Source organism: Hyperoodon ampullatus (genome assembly GCF_949752795.1).
Source record: "Hyperoodon ampullatus genome assembly, chromosome: 14".
In the NCBI taxonomy this organism is placed as follows: domain Eukaryota; kingdom Metazoa; phylum Chordata; class Mammalia; order Artiodactyla; family Ziphiidae; genus Hyperoodon; species Hyperoodon ampullatus.
In genome coordinates, this window is record NC_136927.1 from 22,441,635 (window position 1) to 22,459,150 (window position 17,516).

Sequence of the window (17,516 nt, forward strand, 5' to 3'; positions counted from 1 at the left end):
AGGATGTTCCTGGCAGGTGACCCTGAAAAGGCAGGCAGATGACAGGAGGGGAGGCAAGGGGACAGGCCACTCTGGAGGCCTGCTCTCCCTCTGGTATCAGGGCGTCCTCCCAGCACACTGTTTCGCCTTACAGCAAGGCTCCTCATGGTGCTTTCCTGAAAGATTGGAGGTCGGGTTCCCTGACCTGGGCCAGTGGGGTAGCCCTTCCATCACCCGAATGTGGTGGGGAACAGGGCAGCCTGGGCGCTGGCCCCTGCCTCTTAGGCCCTGTGCCAGCTGCTCCAGATGCAAGGCTGCGGGGGTCCCGGGCATCCCCGGCATCCCCCAGAGCCCACTCGATGTCTAGCAGAAACTGGCTCCAAGGCCTGACTAAGGAGTTCACAGCCCAGGCAATGGCGCGCTCAGTTGGAAACTGGCTGGAGCCCTGTCTTACGTGTGGGGGCGGGGTGAGGGCAGGAGGCTCTCCCTGCGAGGTCAGAGCTTTGGTGGCAGCCCCTGGGTTGATAAAAGCACATAGGGGAGACTCTTCAGCTTTGGTGTTTTCTGCTAACAGACCCGCCCCTTCTACTCTTTAGGCTGCCGTGGCCCCTCGCCCGGGAATCCATGACTCGGCAGGAGGTGCATGGCTGGGGAACTGGGCGCCCTTGACTAGGGTCACCCGGGTCGCAAGGTCGGAGACGCGCGTGTTCCGTGTTGGCTGTCTTGGGTTGGGCGGGGGGGGGGAGTCTGGCGAAGCTCTGGGCGGCCGGGCCGTCGCCTCTCGGCGGGTTTGGCGAAAGAATCCGAGCCGCCCTCCGGGACCGCCGGGCCCACGGCCAACTCGCGGGGGCGGCCTCGGGCGGGGACTCGGAGCCGCGGCCCGGCGCTTGCCTCCGGGGAAATGTCCCCTCTCCGACCCCGCCGCCCCCAACAGGGCGGCACACCCCGCCCCCTTCTCTCCTTGGCTGGCGCGCCCACCTCCTCCACTCCAAGCGCCCGGAGCGGCGTCCGCCTCCGCCAGACCACCCAGGACCGCCCCGCCGGACGGCCTCGGTGCCCCCAACCCCCGGGTCACGCCCGGAAGGCCCTGGGCCCCCGCGTCCGGCCACGCCATCCGCCGGGCCGCCCTAGGGACTCAACAGCTAGGGTCAGCCCAGGCCCCGCCCAGCGCTCCCGCCCCCTTCGGCTGCCGCGGCTCCTGCGGCAGCGCCCCTACCGCACTTTACACGCCCGGACGGGATCGGGGTCCTGGGATCGCCCAGCTCCGAGCCGTGGCCCCTGGGCGCGCCGTTACCTGGACGTGCGCGGCGTGCAGACTGGCGCGGGGGAGGCTCCTGCACGTCGCGCCGGCCTTGCGGGCGGGGAGCCGACCCCCCGCCCTGGGCCGCAGGCTGGCAGCAGTTGACCCCGGCGCCTCTGGGCTGTGGGCAAGACATCGGGGCTCAAAGCAAGCTGTGGGGGAGGCTCTTGAGGACCCGCCTCCTTACGCAGCGGGAGGCCGAGGCTGGGTAATGGGACCGGGGCCCGGACGCACAGGAGCAGCTATGAGCCAGCAGAGGGAGCGCAGCGGAGAACCCCAGCAGGCAAAGGGCACCCCGGAGCGCCCACCTCTACCCGTCTCTGACCCCTTTTTCCTTCCCGCCCCTCCTGGAAGGGGGGCCAGCGGCGTGCTGCACAGCCCGGGATCCGGTCCTCGGCTGCCGGGCGCGCCGGCCCCACGTGGTGCGGCGCCAGGCGGGGTGGGCGGGGGCGCAGGGGGAACTGCGGCGCTTTCTTTAAGGTGGGGGGAGGGGGCGGGGGCGGCCAAGCTCCGCCCCCGGTGGCAGTGGGGTGCGCGCCGGCCAATGGGGAGCCGGGCGGGGGGCGGAGCCTTGTGGCCGCCGCTTAAAGAAACTTGTTGCGGGTAGCCCAGCGGGGACTGAGCTCCGGCGGCGGCGACGGCAGTGGCGGCGGCGGCAAGAGGGCCGGGGTTGGGAGGCTGCGGGACGCGGGTCAGGCCACCGCGCGACGACCTCGGGTCCCAGAGAGGCTGCAGCGCAGCCGGGCATCGGACTCGGTGCACCTCCCTGGTGCGCGCTTCTCCGCGCGCGGCCCCGATGCTGGACATGAGCGAGACCCGCGCCCAGCCGCCCTGCAGCCCATCTGGCACTGCTAGCTCCATGTCGCACGTGGAGGACTCGGACTCGGACGCGCCGCCGTCGCCTGCCGGTTCCGAGGGTCTGGGCCGTGCGGCGGGCGCGGGGGGCGGCGGCCGGGTCGACGCAGCCGAGGCGGCGGACGAGCGCTTCCCCGCCTGCATCCGCGACGCCGTGTCGCAGGTGCTCAAGGGCTACGACTGGAGCCTGGTGCCCATGCCGGTGCGAGGCGGCGGCGGCGGTGCCCTCAAGGCCAAGCCGCACGTGAAGCGGCCCATGAACGCCTTCATGGTGTGGGCGCAAGCAGCGCGCCGCAAGCTGGCGGATCAGTACCCGCACCTGCACAACGCGGAACTCAGCAAGACGCTGGGCAAGCTGTGGCGGTGAGTGCACTGTCCCCAGGCCGGGGCGGGGAGCGGGTCCTGGGGTGCGTGGAGCTGGGCGGTGGCGCAGCGCCCGGCCTCGGCCCTGCTCCCAGTGGCTGTTCCCAGGGCGAGTCGTAGTGGAAAAACCCGATCTGGCCAGACGGATGGGACGCGGGGTACAGGACGGCCTGGGCACGCAGAGGGCAGCAGGAGCAGTGTGCAGCCCCTAGCACATTCCCTGAGCCCAGAAACAGCCTTCTCTAGGCAGTGAATGGCAGGCCGAGTTGGGGACCCCAGCTGTGAGTGGCCGCAGAGCCTGGAGGCTTGTCCCTCCCAGAGGAAAGTGGCCTCTTTCTGGAAGCAGGACACAACTCTATGGAGGTGCCCCCTCCTTGGAAAGGACTCCCCGACCACCCTGTGGAGGGAGTCCAGAAGGCAGATGGAATGGTGTGTGTTTGCCCCACCGGCACCTTTGGCACCTTCCCCGCAGCTTCTCCCAGTGCTGTGCCACCTCTGCACCCTCACCAGGGAAGGAAGGGGATGGAGGGGGTGTTCAGCACTGGTGTGCACTTTGGTGTGATGAGGCTGGCCATTTTGCAGAAAGTAGGATGGCAAGCAATGGGCAGCAGTGACAGGGTTGCTGCTTGGGACAGCCCATCCCCACCAAACACTCTCTACTGGGGTTTAAAGTGAACGGCTCTGGATCCAGGGCGCTGGTCTCATTTCCTGCTCCTCACCTCATGAGTGGGCGCTCGAAGCTTGTTTATGTCTTCTGTGCTCCGGCCTCTGTCCAGTCGGGGTGCTGTGGACCCATGGCAGCCCCGTGCCTCTGTATCCCTAGACCCTGTCCTGCAGGCAGACATGAGCTTCTGGAAGGGTATGGGGGGCCGGTGTGTGTTCTGAGCCTTAGTGAGGACCACTGGGTTTTGCCAGTGTTTCTGGAAGTCTGGGAAGCCCAGCTGCCCACAGAGTCCCGGCTTGCTTCCCAGAAGCCTCCCTTTGTCCACAGTGTATTCTCAGCTGGGTCCTGGCCTGTACACCCGCCTGCCTTAGAAAGTCCCAAAGGGAGGGGACAGGTTCAGGGAGGGGGGAAGTCAGAGGAGGAAGATGGAAGCCGGAAGGTTTGGGTCTTATTCTGGCTTGTTCCTCTGACCTCACCTAATGCCCTCACCCCCGGCTTGATCCCTCCCGTCCTCAGAGAAGGGGAGCACCTGCCTGGTGCCCACCAGGTTGCGGGCATGCACTCGGGCTTCCCTGGTCCTACCCAGCACCTCACCTGATGCGCGGGCCAACTCCTGGGGTGATGCTGGCCCCCTCGTCATCTTGCTCCTGCCCTTTGCCCTGCAGCTTGCTGAGTGAGAGCGAGAAACGCCCCTTCGTGGAGGAGGCAGAGAGGCTGCGGGTCCAGCACAAGAAGGACCACCCAGATTACAAGTACCAGCCACGCCGGAGGAAGAGTGTGAAGACTGGCCAGAGCGACTCAGACTCAGGCGCCGAGCTGGGCCACCACCCGGGCGGTGCCGTCTACAAGGCTGACACCGGCCTCGGTGACGCACACCACCACGGTGACCACACAGGTGGGCTCCTGGGGGTGGGAGCAGGGGCTCACTCCCAGGGCAGGCACCCTCAAGAGAATGAAACCTTCCCCGGGTACCCGGGAAAAGGCCCCATAGCCCCAAAAGGCAGCTGTTTCCGATGCCCACAGGGGCCTGCTTAGCCCCCTCTGAGACTGAGGGCCTGATAACTTGCCCTGGTCCAGCGCACTGTGACCTGGGTGTTTTCTGTCCTTCCCGAAAGCGTTTTTGCTCCGCGGGCCTTTTTGCTGGTTCTGACCTAGGATTCACTCATGCCACAGGCCTGGGGGTTAGCAGCCCAGTTTCAGGATCAGACTGACCCGGCTGGAATCCTGGCCAGCTGAGCAGTCTTAGTCACGCTGGCTACAGCCACGGGCCTGGGGAGACAGGTTTTGTGTGGACTGTGTTGCCGTGGGCGAGGGGCTGGGCACTTCCTCTCCTCCCCCCCCTCCCCAGCTTGCTCTTCATGATGGGGCCTCCCTGGCCCCAGGTCTTCCCCTAGAACAGTGCTTAACGGAATTTCCTCAGCCGAGGAGTGAGGTCTAGGTCTGGCTTTGCTGGAATTTCTGGGAAATGTACAGGAACAAAAAGCCGTTGATTCCTACCTGCGGCAGTTAGCGGGGCTGGTTTTCCTCCTGTGTGCACGTCACCAGCCTGGCCGCCCCCTACAGAAGGGGCATTCATCCCTGAAATGTGCTCTGTCCCCAGGGCAGACCCATGGGCCACCCACCCCCCCCACCACCCCCAAGACTGACCTGCACCACGGGGGCAAGCAGGAGCTGAAGCTGGAAGGCCGCCGCCTGGTGGACAGCGGGCGCCAGAACATCGACTTCAGCAACGTGGACATCTCTGAGCTGAGCAGTGAGGTCATCGGAAACATGGACACCTTTGACGTCCACGAGTTCGACCAGTACCTGCCCCTCAACGGCCACTCGGCCTTGCCCACAGAGCCGGGCCAGCCCGCGGCCGCCAGCTCCTACGGAGGCACCTCCTACTCGCACTCCGGGGCAGCTGGCATCGGGGCGTCTGCCGTGTGGGCCCACAAGGGAGCCCCGTCAGCCTCTGCGTCGCCCACTGAAGCAGGGCCCCCGAGGCCGCACATCAAGACGGAGCAGCTGAGCCCCGGCCACTACAGCGACCAGTCGCACGGCTCTCCGGGGCACACCGACTACGGCTCCTACAGCGCTCAGGCCAGTGTCACCACGGCCGCCTCCGCCGCAGCCGCCAGCTCCTTCACCAGCTCACAGTGCGACTACACCGACCTGCAGGCCCCCAACTACTATGGCCCGTACCCCGGCTACCCATCCGGCCTCTACCAGTACCCCTACTTCCACTCGCCCCGCCGACCCTACGCCTCGCCCCTGCTCGGTGGCCTCTCCGTGCCACCCGCCCACAGCCCCCCCAGTAACTGGGAGCAGCCCGTGTACACCACCCTGACCAGACCCTGAGGGTGTGGCCGCGTGTACGGGCTGCGGCTGAGGACAACCTTGATCTCGGCAAAGATAGACAGACCTCTGAGGGCTTCCAGAAGGTGTGTGACGTGGGGAGGAGCCGCAGCTCCATCAAGTGCCTGCTGAGGTCCGCGGGAAGCCAGGCTTTGTAAACGAGTCCCCTCTGCTTCCAGACTTCCAAACTCCCGTCCATGGACAAAGCCCTCCTTCCCTTCTCTCCCTCTTTTTGCGGGGACTGCGACTCTGACGGACAGTCACTGGGTCCCTCTTCCGAGCAGACGCCAGCGTCTGGGTTTTGCATCTCAGTGTCTGCAAAGCAGCAGCCACAGCACAAAGGACAAAAGGAGGGAAGAGGTGTGGGGTCTCCAGGCCGCCCGTGTTCCGAGGTCCTGGCCACCCTTGGCTCTGAGAACTCCCCAAGACCAATGGATGACGTTCCTGAGGCCAGTCATCACCCGTCACCCACAGCCTGGCGGGGATGTGTCCGCGGGAGCACCTCTTGGGACCAGCCCATTAGACCTGAGGTGTTCCTTGTAGTTAGGGTTCTTCTGAGCAAGGTTTGGCTGTGATTAACACTTCTCTCTTTTTATTTTATTTTTTTAATTTTTATTTTTGAAGCTTCAATGTGTTTGATTTGTATTGAAAGCTGTTAAAATGTATTTATGTTCTGTATTATTTTATCTTTAATTAATGAAGTAATCTGTGCAGAGAGCAGAATTTAAGACAAAACGGAAGCCGCAGAGCTGAGGGTGAGGGCTGGGGGTGGGGGCAGATGGGGTGGGGCCCTTGCTCCAGGCATTTGGGAGCCTGGCTGTTTGGGAGGCATCAGGCAGAGCCCCAGTTCCAGGCCCCCCGGAGGTGGCCGGAACCCCGAGGCAGGAGAAGGGATTTGTCTTGTGGTGTCTCTGATCAGGTTGGGGTGCCCCTGGCACCCGGCATTAAGTCAAGGTTTAGAAGGCAGGGTGTCGCTGAACTTCATTCCTGCTCACGACCGTGCCAAGTGGTGGAGGCGGGAATTTCCTGGGACGTGGTGGCTCCAGAAACGCATTAATCTTGGCTCTTAGGAACCAGGCGCCACCTACAAGCTGTGAAACTAAAACCTTCTCCACTAAGCGCTTTTAGATTCTTAGTTTTAGAAGAATAATACCTGATTTCCCTGTCCTGCTTCTGCTGTGTGCTGAGCGATGATAACCGCCTACTTCATGGAAAATTGTGCCTTTAAAACTTTGTAAATTTAAGTACATCTGAGATGTTGCTTCTTTTTACTTTTTCTACTTTTTCCTACCATTTTCTAGAAGAAAATTTTTTGTTTTGCATATCTCTTCCTGGGGGTGGGGGCAGGGAACTACAGCAAACTCATTTTTATGCAATCTATTTTTCAGTGTCAAGTTTGGACTTTCGCTGTCACTTACCTGCTGTGTTTCACTACTTTCTGACCAAGCAACGCTAACTTTTGTACAGATCAATTTGATAAAATTAAAAAATGCTTTTTATCTACGTGGGCTGCATTTTGTGTGTTGCTTTCTATAAGCGTGGGGGCTGTGGGTCTCCGAGACCATGGGGGTCCTGTTTTGAAGGGGTTTGGCCAAGGCAGGAGTGGGCTCTGTGAGGGTTAACCCCAGGCTCCCCAGGGGGAGGGGCCGGCTGGCTAGACCACCCTCCCTCTTGGGTGCTGCATCTGAATTTGAAAAGAATAGATCTCAGAAGCCTCCAGGAAGCCGGGGAAGCATCTTCCTCCTGGTGTGTGTTGCGGGGGGGGGGGGGGGGGGGAACCTCCTCAGTAGGCAAAATGGGTCCAGATGGGCCAGATTTGGGCCGTGGTTTCCTCCCAGGCGAATCCCAGAGCTGGTTTCTGGGTGGCTGACGACATTTTTCGGGCACTGGCTCAGAGCCAGGCTGGGAGCTGGATAAAAGCCGCCCTGCAGGCCCCGGACAGGACTGTCTGGTTGGCAGAAAGGGTTTCTAGGAAGAAACGGTTGTGGGAGCAACAGCAAGAGAGGGGCAGTCTCGCTCCCCGGCTGGGCCTCCCCAGCACACGGGCCTGGAGGCACCCACCTCTGAGCTGTGCAGATGCATCTGGGGGTGAGAGGAAGATTATGCTTCTTAAGAGAACCCAGATACGCAAGGCAGCTGCGTATGCAATTTTAATGGGGTGGCCTGGGTATGGGGCCACGCACCCGTCCCCTCGCCTGCCCAGCCGCTCGCGTGGCTGCAATCCAGGGCGCGTCCCTCACCCCGCGCCGGGGAGCCACATCCAGGGCCTGCCAAGAGCAGCGTTTGGGAAGAGCTGCCCGGATTTATGAGGGTTCGTGAGACCAGTGTGTGCCAAGCTTCCCGGGTGAGGCGGGTCTGGGGTGGGGGGATGTAGACATCCAGGCTCACGGAGGCCCGCGGCCTTCACAGCCGGCCGCCTGCAAGGAGCCAACCCAGCCTGCCCTGCATCCAGTGAAGGGCTGTCCAGGTCCATATGGCCCTCTAAGCCCTCGCATTGACACCCCAAACCAAGGAAAGCCCCCAGCGTCCAGCTTGCTGACAGAGGGAGCAAGGCCTCCCCTTTGCTGTTCTGGGATTGCTCAGGCCTTGCCAGGTTCCCGAGGGCTGGAGGCTCTGCCACTTTTGTTTGGAGTTGGAGGGGCTCCTGCGTATTAACTCCCCAGGTCCCGGTCTTTTCCCGCTGACCCACCCTGTGTGACAGCCCCCGTGGCCCCGGGGTTCTGGGCAAGGTTCCCATGGGTTTCCTACATCTGAGCTCCTGACGCTCGAGGGAGAGGAAGGACAGCCACATGGTCCTGGCGCAACCACACCCTGCCTGGCCAAGGGCGTGGAGACCCAGTGCCCTGCACCTTGTCCCTGCCCCTCCAGGGCCCCCTCCCGTCTTTGGGGCCTGGGCTGGTGGCTTCCCCGCTGGGAGCATTCTCAGGCAGGCATCGCAGGCCGAGTCCACAGCCAAGGACCCTAGAAGTGGTGGGGTCTCTGTCTCCCCAAATACTGGGTCCCTCAGTGACACTCTGAGAAGGCAGCTGGGGCGGCCCCCCGGGGGGTCAGGGCTGCTGAAAGGGTTCCCTGGGCTACCCTGGTCCTCAGGCTGGTGAAGGATTTTTGAGGAGAGCCCAGCTGACAAGGTTACTCCCAAGGTCGGCCTCGCCCCGCCTCACTGCAAGTCGAAGAGAGTGTCTGCTCAAGCTGGTCCGGAGTCCTGTTCTCATTTAGACTGTTCCATTGGCCCATCCCAGGGCCAGGCTGGCAGGAAAAGTTCCTCATTTTTCATTTCCTCATGCAGAACAGAGAGCATTGCCTCTGATCTCAGATGAACAGAGTGCCCTGTTCAGGGAGAAAGGGGAAATGGCATTTATGATCCAGCCCTGCTCTGATGGGTTGGAAAGGCCCCTTCTGGTTCACAATCACTCTTCCTGGGATGATATCGGCTTTCAGAAGTGGATTTTCTGTTTGGATGGGAGTTCATGGCCAGTGTGGCTGTCAGCTTCAGGGAAGGCCCGTGTCCTCTGAGCAGCTGCCTGGGAGAGGCCCAAAGTCCTGCTCACCCGGCCGATCCCAAGGGTCAGATTCAGGACCCACCCAGCCTGCTGCAACTTTGGGCCACATTTAAGGGGACAGCACTCAGGATGGGCATCACAGACTTAGAGTCCTGGCCTGGTGTGGAACCAACTCTTTCCTCCCCAATGTGTAGCTGGGGTCTCCAGCCTAGCCCAGGACAGAGGGTCTCTGTGGATGCCATCTCTGGCTGACCAGGTTTGCAGGGGCTGCGGTCCATGGCATCAGGTGGGGCTGGGGGGATGTGTTTCCAGGTGGTGACTCGATGGCCACCAGACACTAGGCAAGCCCTCACACCCTGTGTGGACGGCCTCCTTGGACACATTCCAACAGGCTTCATGGAAAACCTGTGCTGACCAGGACCTAGTCTGGAGGCCACAAAGCCCGTGATGCCAAATCCCCCAGTCTCACCCCAGAGCCAGTGTAGACCCCAAGACAGGGGAGATGGGCTGCTCTGCCAGGCACTGGGGGTAAGGAATCATTCTCGAGGAAGGAGACTTGTAGCTACACCCTGCCCCCAAACTCGGGCCCCCTGGTCCGGGCACTTCTCCTCCAGGAGGGAGCAGATGTACAGATGTCTCCAAGGATGGGGCTGCAGGAGGCTTCCAAGGGGAAAAGTCAGGGAGGGAAGGAGCAAAAGAGGGAGATACACAAGGGGCTCCAGCCTCCCCTTCATGTGAGGGACGTCCTGGAGCAGAGAGTGGGGCCGAGGACTGGCCCTGAGAGCCCAGCACTGTCCACCCCTGGCTGCGTGCCTGGGCAACCAGGCTGTGAGGGGTGTCCTGTCTTCTACTTCTTCGGTCTGGTTTTGGGGTACCTGGCCTCCCTCTGGGAGGGAGGACAGATGGAAAAGACCCCCTGACATACTGGGGGGACTCAGTGAGATTAGGACCTGCCCGCGATGGAGCATTTGCACAGATACCTGAGAGAACTCTTGGTGCTATTATTACCACCTTCAATCACATGATGCTGCTTCTTGCTCATCTGCAGAATAAGGTGGATTTGCCAGTAAGAAAATTAAGTAAAAGTGAAATGGGCAGAGAATGTGCATTCAAAGGCCAGGGGCCTGGGATGCCCCCCTCCCAACCTCCGCCTCTGGGACCCCTCCTGCTGCACCGAGGTGTCCTCCAAGCTTCCCTGCAGTAAGGCAGTCTGGGCCGGTGGATAGAAGCTCTACCACTTGCCCGTCAACCCCTCTGTGCCTCAGTTTCCCCCCATGACCATGGGGTGATGATCGTCTCACCAAGGTACCTTGAGGATGTACTTGGTGAGCCTGAGGCCAGCACTTGGACACACGGGACAGGAACCTTCCTGCCCCATCCTGCTGGCAGACTTGTACCCAGACCCCTGGGGTCTTCCCTCCCCTCATCTCCCCCAGCCTCATAGTGACTTCCTCAGCTCAGCCCCAGAATGGTCGGCGGTGGAGGCCTGCACAGCCTTCCTGCCTCCCCTGCCCAGGCTGGGCTGTCCCCAGCAAGGTCCTGTGTGCAGTGGATACCTCGCCCCCGCCCCCCCAAGCTCTCCATAACCCCTGCCGTCCCCAGGGGGCTGGGGCCAGAATGCAGAGCTCGGTCTGCTGAGGCTGCTGCTGGGCCTTTCCAAGAGGTCCCTAACCGGGTCAGGTCGGCCCTGCTCGCGGGCTCCCTGTGCCAGGGTGCCACCCGCAGGACCCCGCAAAGGGTTAAGGTGCTGGAGGCCTGGCGGGAGTGCAGGCGGCTGAGCAGAGCAGCCGGGCTGGTGCAGGGCCAAGAGCGCCAGCGAAGGCGCTGCATTTTAATGAATCATTATTGCCGGGGAGGCCTTTGTCTTGCTTTATCCGGTGCACAATAAAAGAATTAATTAGACAGAAAATGGCAGGGCAAGGAACTGACAAGTCATTAAGGGCTGCTGAATGACCGATGAGATGCACGCCGGGGTGGATTTCGGCTCCGGAATGATAATGGCCGGTCGGGTGCTTTGTATGCGCTACCAGCCGGCTTCTGGGCAGCATTGTGGGCGCTGCCGTTGTGGCGGTCAGGACGGGCCAGCGCCGGCCTGACTCTCCAGAGGCCAAGCGGGCAGTGGGAATCGGCTGACAAAATCGATGTATTAATTTTTGTGTGCAGACACAGTGTAAATATTTGGATACAGAGGGGACTTTGGCGGGTGGGCATCCTGGCCCCTGGACTCTACCTCCTGGCTCAGGGGACAGAGGCCGGCAGTGGGGGTGCTCCTTGCATTGTGAGAAGCAGAAGGCAGGGACGGGGAGGGGGGAGGAGAGGGACTGAGAGGAGAGGAAAGAGGAGACAGGTGAGGTGAGGAGGGTAGAAAAGAAGAGAGAAGAGGAGAAGAGAGGAGGGGAGGGCAGAGGGAGCCTGGAAGACCCAGAAGAAACTCTTCCGAGAGCCAGGCTCTGCCATCCTTTGCTGCTGCTGTCATGGTTATTTAGACGTCACCAGGAAAAAAAGTGCCACCCACAGATCTAGCTCTCCCACCCAGAAAAATTGAGCCTGTGACTTAGGAGTACATCGCGGGGGAGGATCAGCCAGCTCCTCCCTGCGACCCCCTGGGGGGCTGGATTTGGAAACTGCCTGGAGGATCCGGTGCCCGGCTCCCTGGTTTCCTGCTCCTTCACGGCATGTCTTGTGCCTCCTGGGTGTCATCTCGGGGGTGGAAGGGAGGAGGCTGAAATGCCAGACAAGTTGGGAGAGGGGTCCCCCTGCCGCGGGGCAATGGGGATGTGGGAGAATAAGCAGGGTGTGTGACCAGGCAGTCAATGCCCCTTCCTGGGCTGGATGTTAAGGGACAGGTAACACCACCACTGGGACACTTGGACCAGCTCCAGATCCCGGCTGATGGAGGATCAGGGGCTGCTCTGTCCAGAGGACAGCCCCTAGTGCAGGCAGAGGGCAAGTGCTGGGTGTCCCTGGGTGGAGGGAGCTCCATCAAGCCAGGGCTGCATGGAGCAGAGGCCACATCCATTTCCAGATAACAAGTGTCCCATTGGTGGCAGGGCGTCTGAACACCACTGGGAAGCATCGCTGATGCTTCTGTACCCCGTACCCCCAATGGTTGTGTGTGTGTCCCCTCTCACACACAAGTGTGGGACTAAGGTGGGCCTGGACACTCTGGGCATCACCCCCAAAGGGGGGGCCTCCCCTTCCTTCTCCCCAATTTCCTGGGGTCACATGGGTCTTCTGAGGAGCTTGTTCACTAAAGGGAGAGGGAGGGGTGGGATGAAGGTGGCCAGAGGGCCTGGATGACCCTTAGCTCTAGAAACCTGAGTCTTCTACATTTTTCCAAACGGGAAGGGGGTTATCAAGGCAGGGTCACGGTGCCTGGCATCTGGTAGGCCTCTCTGGCTTCTGAGGTCCCTCTGTAAAATGGGAAGGATGGTGTGTACCTCCCAGGAACGGTGCTCAGAAGCATGGGAGATGAGTCCTTAGCACAGGACTTGGTTAGGAGCAGCCACTAAATACACATCACCCAAAGTTGTCATTGAGCTGAAGTTAGGACTCACACCTCAGCAAGGAGTCTGCCTGCTTGCTGGACAGGGCCGACATGCTCCCCATCCATCCCTCCATCCATCCAATGACCATCAGACACCAGGTACCGGGCTTTAAAGGAGAAGGAGACTAACCTAGCCCTGCCCCCCTCTCAGTGCAGCAAGAAAGGGTCACACAGGACAAGTGAAGGGGACTGTAGGAACCTACACAGGGACCAGCATCCTCTGCGGGTTGTCGTGGAGGCGTCTCCCTGAGATGTTTCCACTGAGGTTTTTTTTTTTTTAATATTTATTTATTTATTTGGTTACGCCAGGTCTTAGTTGCGGCAGGTGGGCTCCTTAGTTGTGGCAGGTGGGGCTCCTTAGTTGCAGCTCGCAGGCTCCTTAGTTGCGGCACATGGACTCCTCAGTTGTGGCATGCAAACTCCTAGTTGCTGCATGCTTGTGGGACCAAGTTCCTTGACCAGGATCGAACCTGGGCCCCCTGCATTGGGAGCTTGGAGTCTTAACTACTGCACCACCAGGGAAATCCCCTCCACAGAGTCTTGCCTCTGAGCAGGGATCTGTGACCTCAGCCTTACCTAGTACAGATCCTGGTAAATGGCATCATCCTTCGCTCCTTCACTCAGCCTCAGAAGCCCATCTGGGCAGCCCTGGCTGGTTCTTTTCTCACTGGACCTGAGTGGGCAGCAGCACTGAGAAGACACCAGGGTAGACCTGAGCCATGCCCAAGGCAGGCAGAGTGTCTGGGCCAGGACCCAGGTGCAGCCCACCACAACTCTGGGTCCATACTCACCCCAATTTCTCCAGACATTTCCAGCTTTGGCACTGACTGTCATGTATCCTGGGAGGCCCTCTGTCCCTGGAGAACCAGGACGGTGGTCACCCAATAAACAGGTGTGGGAGGTCCCGCACTGCCCACGCCTCTCTGTGGAAAACACACACTTTGGGTTGTGGGTGGGGGCAGTGTTGGGAGGGCAACCCCATCCCAGCATGGGCAGTGTGCCCCTGGGTGGCCTTACGAGCTCAACAGGGTCAGGACTGTGGCTGTGCTTGAGCTTCATCCATGACATAGGCTGTTCTGGACACAGACCAGATGGTCAGGGAGTATTTGCTGACTGTGGATCAGTGAATGAACAGAGGAAGATGAAGTGAGTCTCAGTTCTTCCAAAGCTTGAAGCCGGACGAAGGCCCAGTGGTCACAGAAGGGCAGGGCAGCAGCATGGCAGGATGCCCAGGGACTCACTGTTTTCTCTTTCAGTATGTCTCAAATAGTGACAATATTTGTACAGGAGTGGCAGGGAGTGAAAAGGGGTGGCTGACAGGGCACAAAGGAGGCCTTGGGAGCCCCGGGCACTCTGGTTGGCAGTCTGGTGGTCCATGCACGGTGAGTTGTTGTGAGGGGGGTGCTAAGCACACAACATGGGGAGGGCTGGTCTGCTCTGAGCTATTTAATCTGGAACTGTGAGTAACACTGATAATCGAGACCTTGAATTATCAAGAAACAGCTGAGGCGTGTGTGAACTCCCTTCTCCAGAAGGGGTGGCACCTGCCAGAAAGGCCAAAATTAAGAGGAGGGAAAACACCAAGTGCTGGAGAGGATGTGGGGAACCAGGGCCTCATCCTTCAAAACAGCTTTAGTCCCGCCTGCAGGTGACACATAGGTGCCCTTCAACCCCCCAGTCCCGCTCCTGGGTGTGCACACCCAGCCAAAAGCTCTTGTGCTCACAAGACAAGAAGGTTCCCTGTAGGCTGCAAACTGGAAGCCTCCCAAGTGCCCTTTGAGTAAGTAAGTGAATTATGATCTTTACACACACTGGGGTCCAACACGGCTGGGAGAAGGAGCCAGGTATCGCGGAGCCTCCCAAGGCAGGGATCACCCTGAGATTCCATTCACCCGGGAGATTCCATTCACATGCAGGATAAGGGCTTTTGTGTTTTGTTTTGTTGTTGTTTTTTAAGGCAGGGCAGTGAGAAAAACATGTAGGAAGATTTCTTCCAAAATCAACCCAAAGTTCTGCTGATCACTCTATGGAAAGTGGGGTCTCTGGAACTTTTCTCCCCAGAGTCAGGGGACCTATGTCCCCACGTTTCCACATTGTGGAATGTTCCACTCTATTCAGCAGACAGAAAGAAAATATCCTGAAACAGGTAAGTGATGGTGAAGAGAGCGATGGTGAAAGGGAGTCCAGAATGCCTTTCCCCTGCTGAGGGTGAGGAGGGCAAGGCCGGCGGGAGCCCCTCACAGCTGCCGAGGTCCCCAGAGAGGAATGTCTGGGTGGGGAGCATGGTCCTGTTAAAAGAGGAAACCTACATGCTCTGTGAGGACCTGGGGAGGCATCTATTCATAAGGGATTGGGGGTGCAGGCGGGGGTGCAGAAGAGGGTAGGGGTCGTGAGGACAGCAGCGACCGTACAGTATGCGCTGGGCACTGGGCTGGCCTGTGCTCAGCCAGTGTGATCTCAGCAAAGGCCTGAAGGGTCTGTGATTCCCTCGTGGTCACTCTGTTGGCCGGGGCCGCAGGCCAAGCCCTGCGCAGAAGAGCAAAGTGGGGCAAGGCCCCAGTGGCAGGACGCGCCAGGATCTGCTGCGCTAAAGAAGGACACCCTACACCTGTCTGTCCTCTGAGCAGTGCGGGCTTCCTTGCTGGGAAGGGGAAGGGCCTTCACTCTGTCAGCTGGATGGAAGGGGTTTGTGGGCTCAGACGCTCCTCCTGGACTCTGCCTTGGCGGGTCATGCCAGAGGTGCCCCTGCCCCATCAACCCCCAAGCTGGCCTGCCAGGGGACCCGAATGCGCTGGCATCATCCACAGAGGGAAGCATTCTTGGGTGTCCTAGTTAGAGGATGATCTAAGGCTGAGAAAAGGTTCTGGACACCCCGGGAGGGCGGCCAGCACATTTGGATGTTCAGGCTGGCCCTGAGGCCAGGGAGGCCCCGCAGGCACCCTTGGGAGCTGGCTTGAGTGGTGGGTGGCGGTGGGGTGCACACTGGGGGCTGCTGGATGTGGAGCCTGGCCCTGCCTCCGTGACCGCCAGGCCCAGAGGGAGCGGCAGGGACAGAAGGCAACCTGAGCAGGAAGCGCTGGCTGGAGTGTTTCCTTCCATGAAACACCAGCCCCAGCCCCACCCGCCGCCGGGCAGATGGATGTCACAGGCCAGGCTGAGCGGGGGTTTTCATCGCCTCGGGAATGCCCGCAGTGTGGATGGAGCAGGCGCTGTCGTGGAGGAAGACAGAGCTGGGGCTTTGGGGAGGTGGGCGTCCTGCTCCCAGCTGGCAGGAAAGTCGTTTTCTTGCAAAGCAGGGACGCAGCCAGCTCGGTGCCTTTGGAAAGGAGACAAACTACATCTTGATTGTGATGGGTTGATGGGGTCGCGGGCCCTCGCCCCCGCCTACCTCCCGCTCCGCACACCCGGGTGTGAGATTGGCGGGGCTGACTCCCCTCACGCGGGCTCCCTGTCACCTGTTCCTCCCATTTGCGAGCTAATTCCGCAGGGTCCGTGGGCGGCAGCGGGCGCGGCAGATCCGGAGTGTGGGCGAGGCTGTTACAAAACAGCCCCAGCGCAGGCTCATTTGCATGAAGCCCCGGAGAGGCCCCACCCAGATCCTCCTTGATACTGAGCCCCTGAAGCACCAGTCTGCAAAATGCCCTCCTACCCCTGCCACCCAGATGGATGCTGGGACCCCAGCAAGAGGCCGCTTCACGGTCCCTGCTGGTTCCCCTGGGCTAGGCATATCGGGAAGGCTCAGACTCAGTTTACCCATCTGGGAAATGGGCACCGAAGTCCGCCTGCCTGGGCACCTCAGAGTGGCGAGAGAGCCAATGGGGAAAGAGAGGAGCAGCTTCCCCCATGGGCAGCCAGGAGGTCAGCCTGAGTGAGCAGAGGCTTGAGCCCCACGGAGCCTGAGCAATGGACTAAATTGGGAGATTCCTATGCAGCCATGCGGTGGATAAGCCAGAGCCATGCGTGCTGGGGCCAGGCTGCGAGGCTGGGTGGCCCCTGGGGAGGAGGCCCATGAAACGGAGACACGCGTGTCCAGCGGCCCCAGAGACCTTGCCCTTGGGTCGTCAGGGGTGCACACAGGTTCCAGGAGCTCTGGAGCAGGCAGGGGGCAGCCTGGGGGAGGTGTGTGGGTGGGGGCTCCCAACAGCAGTAGGAAACAATTAACCAGGTATAGCGCCTGGCTCCTGGGTGGGTGTCAAGAGGCGATGCAAATAGCCTGGCCTGGTGAGTACTCCAAGGAGCCGCCCCTGGTGGGGGCTGCAGGGGAGGTGGAGGAGATGGGCAGGGAGGGAGGGTTCAATGAGGGGAGCCGGGCTGGCTGGCCAGAATGTCCCTGCACCAGACTTAAAGAGAGAGAGATGGGGGAAGAAGGAGAGGCCGGAACAGGCATTGCCGCTTCCCAGGAGACTTGACGGGAACTGAGTGGGTTACCTGTTTGCTTCCACTGTCGGGAGGAAGGGGAAGGCGCACCAGCCAGACCGTCCTACAGGTTGCTGCCATGAGGGGACATCTCCCCTCCTGGGAGAAGTGGGGAGTGGTGTCCTCAGCGCTAAACGTGCCTGCCCTGCCTCTCCCCTGCTGGCCCCGTCACCCTCGGCCCAGATGCCTCCTCCTCCGAGAAGCCTTCTGCACTACCCCACATAATGAGCCTATCTGATTATTTCCCCAGTAGCCCAGGTCACCGTCAGCTGTCATTGCGACAGGTGGGACTCCTGCCCACACACCATGAGCCCCGAGAGGGCAGCGACGGGCCCACTGTGGTCACTGCTGACCCCAGCGCCTCATGTCAGACACACGAGCTGACCATCAGGGGTGGACAGGGGCTCCGGAGGCAGAGTCTGGGTGGGTGGGGGGGCGCTCGGGTACCTCCCAGTCCCATCCCCCGGCTGAGCCCTGGAACTTGCTGACCCCCCTCATGATACCGCTCAGACTCCCTGCCCGGGCGGGGGTCTCCCCGCTCTGCTGATGGGGAAC

At 60.9% G+C, this 17,516-nt stretch overlaps 1 protein-coding gene across 1 annotated transcript; it reads left to right on the forward strand.

Annotated features, from left to right (window-relative positions):
• Positions 1–2,075: 2,075 nt before the first annotated feature.
• Positions 2,076–5,501, forward strand: SOX8 (SRY-box transcription factor 8; the record flags this gene model as incomplete). The annotated part of the gene is made up of 3 exons (XM_079720235.1): positions 2,076–2,497; positions 3,827–4,056; positions 4,762–5,501. 3 exons carry the CDS (start codon positions 2,076–2,078, stop codon positions 5,499–5,501), a joined length of 1,392 nt encoding a protein of 463 aa, XP_079576361.1.
• Positions 5,502–17,516: the final 12,015 nt, after the last annotated feature.